At 29.6% G+C, this 7,242-nt stretch overlaps 1 protein-coding gene across 2 annotated transcripts; it reads left to right on the top strand.

The window, feature by feature from the left end:
* The first annotated feature begins 1,141 nt into the window (after nucleotides 1-1,141).
* Nucleotides 1,142-4,374, top strand: LOC107015879. Of its 2 annotated transcripts, none has more exons than XM_015216302.2 (4): nucleotides 1,142-1,704; nucleotides 2,242-2,673; nucleotides 2,984-3,290; nucleotides 3,809-4,374. In XM_015216302.2, exons 1-4 carry the CDS (start codon nucleotides 1,309-1,311, stop codon nucleotides 3,847-3,849), a joined length of 1,176 nt encoding a protein of 391 aa, XP_015071788.1. In that variant the 5' UTR covers nucleotides 1,142-1,308; the 3' UTR covers nucleotides 3,850-4,374. The 2 variants fall into 2 exon arrangements, with proteins under 2 accessions (XP_015071788.1, XP_015071787.1); XM_015216301.2 differs by having other exon boundaries at nucleotides 1,147-1,704; nucleotides 3,795-4,374.
* The last annotated feature ends 2,868 nt before the right edge of the window (nucleotides 4,375-7,242 follow it).

Genomic DNA, 7,242 nt, shown 5'->3' with positions numbered 1-7,242 from the left:
TATATATATATATATATATATTATTGGAATTAATCTGTTATCATATATTGGATTTGTACCGACGTGGACTCCAATATCTAATACTTCCTCTGTTCCTAAAAACTGTCCATATTTCTTTTTTTAGTTGTGCCTATTTATCTGTCCATTTGACAAATCAAGAAAGGATATTTTTTTAATCTATTATACCCTCAATTAATTACTTTGAAAAAGATAAACCTTTTTAAAATTCCTAAATTTTTAATGCATCTATTTCATAATTAATAAATATAAAATGGTAAACTTACTATATCAACTATTACTTTCTTAATAAATGTATTAATTCAAAAATGGACAAGTAATTGAGGATAAAAAAAATACAAATTAGATGAGTTGAGGAACATATTTACTGAAATAGCTGAAAACTAAAGGCTAATGAGATAGATATATACATTTGTAATTATTTTAGATGAAAAAGAACACATATTGAACCAAATATGTTGGGTTTAATTAGTACGAGTAAAGAGAGCATTTAAGGGAGCAATCGTCAGAATATTGCTTAAACAAAAGGTAGAAGGAAGAATACTCCTCCTCATCCTATTTACTTACTCCCTCCGTCTCTTTTTAATTGTTCACTTTTTTTTTATAGTTATCTTTATTACTTGTTCATTTTGATAAATAAAAAAAAATATTTTTTAAGATTTTTTTTGACTTATTATACAATTAAATGACTAATTACTTTGAAAAATATAGAATTTTTTATCCACTTCATGATTAATAGGGATAAAATGGTAAATTCACTACATTATTAATTTTTTTCTTAATAAGTGTATCAATTGAAAAGTGGACAAGTAAAAAAAGGACAGGGGAGTATTAAATATTTCTGATTTAATCTTCCTTTTTATTTTATTATTTTTGATAAATTAAAAAGAAGGATAATTTTTTTTATTGTATCCTCTATTTATTAATAATGAGTTATTCTGTTTAAAAAATATAGTGAATAAATATATTTGAAATCTCATCAATTAATATAATTAAAATGTTAAATTTATTACAGTAATTATTCTTTTGACAATAGATATATTAGAGTTAAAATGTGACAAATAAAAAGAGAAAACAGTTGGTTGCCACCTAAATAGGATTCAAATTGATGTTTGATACAAACGAAGACTTTGGTTTTCCCTTACTGTAGCAAAAAATGAAGAGTGATGAGTGTATTTATTATATTAAACAAATCGTTGTTACGTAACCTTTTGTCCAACACATGATTTGTTGCAATGATGTACTCTATTCTATTTGTTTGACTTGACTGATTAATCCGAATTTGTTCAAATGGATGAGAGCCTCCTCATAGTCCATGTACAAGACGAGGAAGAAACTCCTCCCCTGCTCAAATCCCAAGGACATGATACTGATTTAGATAAAACTCTTGAAAAGTTAGAATTATTTCTCACTTTGTTGGGTTTCAATCAGTCCTCAGTTTTTAGGTTTGTGCTGTCATGGATTTTATTTTTGGTATTAGGGATTCTACTTCCTATGATTATGCTGGAGGTCTCTAATCCTCAAATTAAAAGTTTTGAGTTTGATATTTTAGTTTCTCAAGCTCTTGTTGCTGCTGTATCTTTGCTTTGCCTTTCACATAACCTTCGAAAGTACGGAATACGCAAGTTCCTCTTTGTCAGCGGACATATCGAGCGATTCAGTAATCAATATCATAACAAGATCCATGTGAGTAGCGTGCAAATCTTAATTTCTGTGATGCCATGTATTATATATATATATTTCCTTAGATCTACTTTCAGTATTATTTGTCTACATGGAAAAATATAGGAATTTGAATGTACTGAATGTTATTTATTAATTTATTAATTAGAAAACAAAAGGATGTGCTGAGATCTCGTGAATAGGGTTTATTTAATGTTTAAAGGAGTGAGCTGAAATTGATGGTTTAGTAACCACATCCTATCCTCTGTCGTAAAACCATCTTCAAACAAACACCAAACTTAAGTGTATGTTGTGATGAAAGACAAGTTCTATTATTTGATTGTGTAGTATTTACTGTATTAAAATTAAAGAAATTGGCAACATCATATTTCTGTATGCCTGATCGGGCAAAGTAAATTAATGAAGTCAAACTAGGTAAGTTTACTAGCCTAAGCCTAACTAGTACTTAATAAACCAAATTTCCAATTAAGACTTGTCTACTTTCATATATTCCCATGTCTTATTTAGGACTTAAAACGTTTACCCTATTTTGTTTTGTAGGATTCTGTTCGCTTGCTATTATTGTGGGTGCTCCCATGTTTCCTTTTGAAGACTGCACGTGAAATAATTCGCATTGTATATATGCAAAACGACTCATGGTGGAAATCCGCTGCCATTTCATTAGCTTTTGTTTCATCATGGACTTATATCACTGCAATTTTCTTGTCAGCTTGTGTTTTGTTCCACCTGGTCTGCAGCTTACAGATTATACACTTTGATGATTATGTAAAGTTCTTGGAAAGAGAGCCTGATTGTTTTGTTTTGATACAAGAGCACGTTCGCCTACGCTATTACCTCTCCAAAATTAGCCATAGATTTCGAATCTATCTCCTGCTGTTGTTCTTAATTGTCTTTGTGAGCCATTTTATGACTCTCTTCCAGATAACTGGTTATACTGGGCTGATTACTTACATAAATGGTGGTGATTTTGCAGTAAGTTTTGACGTCCTTTCTTTTAATAGACAAATGTAATCTGAGTATTGTAGTTTTCAATTGATCCGAAATGCAATTAGTTATCATGTATCGTGGTCAGCACATTGGTTAATGTTGTTAATATTCAATCTGTTCATACTTGTGTTAGAATTCCGGAAAATCTTTTCGTAGCTGAGGTAATCAACCTTCTATTCGCATGTCCATTGCACTTCTTTATGTGCATTTTCATGTACTTCAATAGCTGTCATGGTTCATTTTTTGTTGGAAGCTCTACTTTCAAGGCTAATTTTTATCGTTCTTCCCTCTTCAGGTCTCCTCGATTGTTCAGGTTGTTGGGGTGATCCTTTGCTTGAACGCTGCAGCAAAAATATCCCACAGAGCCCAAGGTGTTGGATCAATAGCGAGTAGGTGGCATGCTTTGGCTACATGCACTTCTGGTGAAGCGTCACAAATGAGAAACTCAACTAGCATGAGTTGCCTGGAAGCTGCCAATCGATCTAACTCATTCTATATGAACTTCTCAGAAAGTGATTTGGAGTCTGTAGATTTTGTAACAGAACCAACAAATACACAATTGGCTTCTTACATGTCCTCCTATCAAAACAGACAAGCCCTAGGTATGTAATTGTTGACTTTCAGAACCAGGATTGTTTTTTGTCTATACATGTTTGCAAAAAGTTGAAGCGTTTAATTACTTAAGCAAGGTTCTGGAAGTAAAAAATTTCACTTTTTTTATGGAAAAGTATGGGCAGAAAATTCTATAAATTGTGCAGTTTGTGTTTTTGCTGGTTAACAGAAGTGATGTCTGTGGCACTTACTCAAATATGGGTCGTTACCCAAAAACTCTACTTCTTGATGCACTTACTAAAAAGATAGAAAAGAAAAAGGGTTCCCCTGCCTTTCAAGGTCTTAGCGACATGCATGTAACACTTTTATTTGATCAATCTAATGTCTATGCTATCATTTCTTTCTCCCTTTTCCATGGAATGACAACGGCCCTAATGGAGTGAAATTGATGCAACAACTACACCCTCAATGCCAAAAGTGGTGTTGTTTGTTGTCTTGTCTACTTTCTGTGGCGTATTATACACCCTCACTCTTATGTATAATTGGTTTGGCAGTGATGTATTTGCAGAACAATCCTGGAGGAATAACCATATTTGGATGGACAGTTGATAGAGGTCTGATCAATACAATCTTCTTCATAGAATTGACAGTGGTAACGTTCATTCTTGGGAAGACCATAGCTTTTACAGGTCAGTAGGCTCTCGTAGTGATGTACCATTGAATGGAAAGGCCGTACGTCTCAACTGAATCATTGAAATCATTCATGAAATGTGTGTTCCATTGCTAAAAGCTTGACAGTCATTTCCACTGCAAACATAGCCGGTTCTAGGTGCTATGTTGGCCGTTTCATCCTTATTGCTCTCTGAAATTGTCCCCTTTTGTTGGGTTTCAAGAAAGGTGAGGTTGACAAGTATGAAAAGGAGGCTTTTCTGCATTAAGGATGGATGTAACTTGGCTGGCTGGCTGGCTCAAGTAAGAAAATTATCAGTATATAAGCTGTCCTCTTGTCTGGCATTACAAGTCCTGTCATCTACACATTTCATGTCAATATATTTGTCAATCTTTTTGTACTTCTCAACATTTTATCAAGAAAGGCAGTGCAAACACCAAAAAATTGCTCCTCTCTTTATTCTATATTACCTGAATTAATGTGCATTATTCAAAATAATGGAATATTTAAAACTAGAGATGAATGTTTAATTATCTTTTTTCATAATTGCCCTTCCCTTTAGTGAAAAGTTTGATATTCTTTTAAGAGATAAATCTATTCAATTCGGTCCCAACACATGAAAGGGTAAGTAACTAACTGCATCGTTTGAAATGAAAATATACCGTGAGCTGTTATACACGTCTAGTGTTAACTAATTAGTTTCATTTATAGTATATTATTATACAAGAGAAATTAGGGACTTGAAATTTGTCATGGTAGACTAGTGTCTTTGATTGGACTGGTAACACCGCAAAAGGAATTGTAATTAAGAAGATTCTGTCCCTATATACACAATACCCCAATATGGAGTTCCAAACCTAAATAAGTCATAAAAAAATATAAGTGATCCAAATAAGTTACTATTTAAGAAAGTCACTAAAAAACCTTAATCCAATATTTCAAATGTCTTCTGTTATCCCATAAGTTTATATTTTAATATGTAATGAAACTACTTCTTAAACTTTATAAAGTGGAAGTTTTTATTTTATTATATAATGGAACTATTTCTTATACTTTATAAAGTGAAAGAAAAACTCACTTTACGAAAAGGAATATTTTTCACATTTTGCTCTCTTTATGAATTTTTTGCTGTGTTTGTCATACAATTGAGTTATTTTTTCTATATATGTAAAAAATATATAAATATTTATCACATGCAATAAAATACTTACTTAAATAAAAGATCACGTGTTGAACATATTGATAATCATTTGCATAAAAAATAGGTGAGACATGAAAATTTGACAATGTTCCAGTGTTTTCCGTCATTTCAAATTTGAGGACTGATCAAAACAAGTATCTAGTCCATAACTTGAAGCAATATTCCTATCTTGCTGCAGTAAACCTTTACAAAATATATAATAATAATAATAATAATAATAATAATAATAATAATAATAATAATAATAATAATAATAATAATAATAATAATAATAACAATAAGAATGATAATAAATCATATAAATTAATAAATAATTGACAAAATAAACAAATAATAATCGAAATATAATTATTGAGCATTACCAGTCACTTTCATTGATAGTTTCGTTCAAAATCAAAATTATATTGATCGGTAAGAATATTTTGATATGAGTCATGTTAGAAAAATCAGTAGATTGAGTTATCGAAAATCCATCAACGGTATTATGATTTTCTAATTGGGGATTAACATCGACCGATAAAGGAGAACATTGTTGGCTAGTCTTAGGCTCCTTTCTAACATAGATTTCAAGTTTGGAACCCTCAAAAAGTCTATCAACGTTCCTCATTATAGATAATCCATTCTCCAAAGTTTACTTGTCCTCATGACAAAAATGAAGTAGGTATTTTCAGACTATAATCATAATAATACTATTTATACCCCATTCTTTAATAAATTGGTGAAAGAAATATATGATATCAGATATTAATTGAATATTTAGTATTGTGTTTGAGAGGACAATTATAATAAACGGTATTCCCATCATGTATAATTTCACCATCTCAATAAATCAAAATTCTAACTTTTGGTTAAGAAGACATTTTTTTGTGATTGAAATGAAGAATAATAAAAAGACTAAAGATGATGAATGTGCTATGTTTGGATGTCCTTAAATAGAGTTTGAATGAGCTTTCAGAATTTAAAAAATAAAAATACCTAGTGTAATAATTTTTTTATTTTTATGATATGTCAAATCAATATAATTGTATGACAAACACTACAAAAGCATCATAAAGTGAGCAAAACTTGAAAATTATTCCTCTTTGTAGAATGTAAGTTCTTCTTCCACTTTATAAAGTACAAGAAAAAGTTCCACTTTACAAAGTGCAAGATTTCTTATATTTTATAAAGTGTAAGAAATAGTTCTGTTATAGATTAAAATATACTCGTTATGGCCTAACGGAAAACGTTTGAAATATTGGATGAAATGAAATTTTTTCTTTCAATATGCCTATATTAGTTACTTCCTAAAATAGTGACTTATTTTGGTCAATTTTATTTTTTTGTGACTTATTTAGGTTCTGGACTCCCCAATATATGTATGCATGTTTATTTTCTTCCTTTTTAAAAAAGTATAGTGTTGGAGTATGCCATCATTTTATTTATAACTTAAGTGGCTAGAAATAACACATTTTTAATATTTCATGATATTCTCAACATGCCTCTTCACGTGTGTGCCTGATTCTTTTTCATGGGTCAAATACATGGAATTTCTTTTTGATTTTGGGTGAAAGTAAGATTCAATGTCAACATCTCTACTTGCTCTGATATCATGTTGGATTGTGTGACTTTCTCATCTAAAAACTTAAGTTGTTATAGAGAGTATATTTTTATTGGTTAATGATATTCTCACCACGTAGAAACTACAAATAGTTACTCCCTCAATCATAAAATAATTGATACATTTCAATTTTGGAAAAGTCAATTTGATTTTTTTTCGAATATTGAATTATTTATTTGATATATCAAAATTAAATATTAGATATTCATGAACTATACGAAATATAATTGCAATGACAACTTTTTTTAAAAATATAGAGAGTACAATAGTGTGTGTGTGTGTGTATATATATATATATATATATATATACTACATATATACATACTATATATGTATATATATATATGTAGTATATATATACATACATATATATACATTTATATATATATATATATACATACATATATATATATACTACATATATATATATATATATATACTACATATATCTATATACATATACTACATATATATATATATATATGTAGTATATATATACATACATATATATACATATACATATATATATAT

The sequence above is a fragment of the Solanum pennellii genome, chromosome 4 (genome assembly GCF_001406875.1).
Source record: "Solanum pennellii chromosome 4, SPENNV200".
Taxonomy (NCBI): domain Eukaryota; kingdom Viridiplantae; phylum Streptophyta; class Magnoliopsida; order Solanales; family Solanaceae; genus Solanum; species Solanum pennellii.
This window is presented reverse-complemented; position numbering and strand designations above follow the sequence as displayed.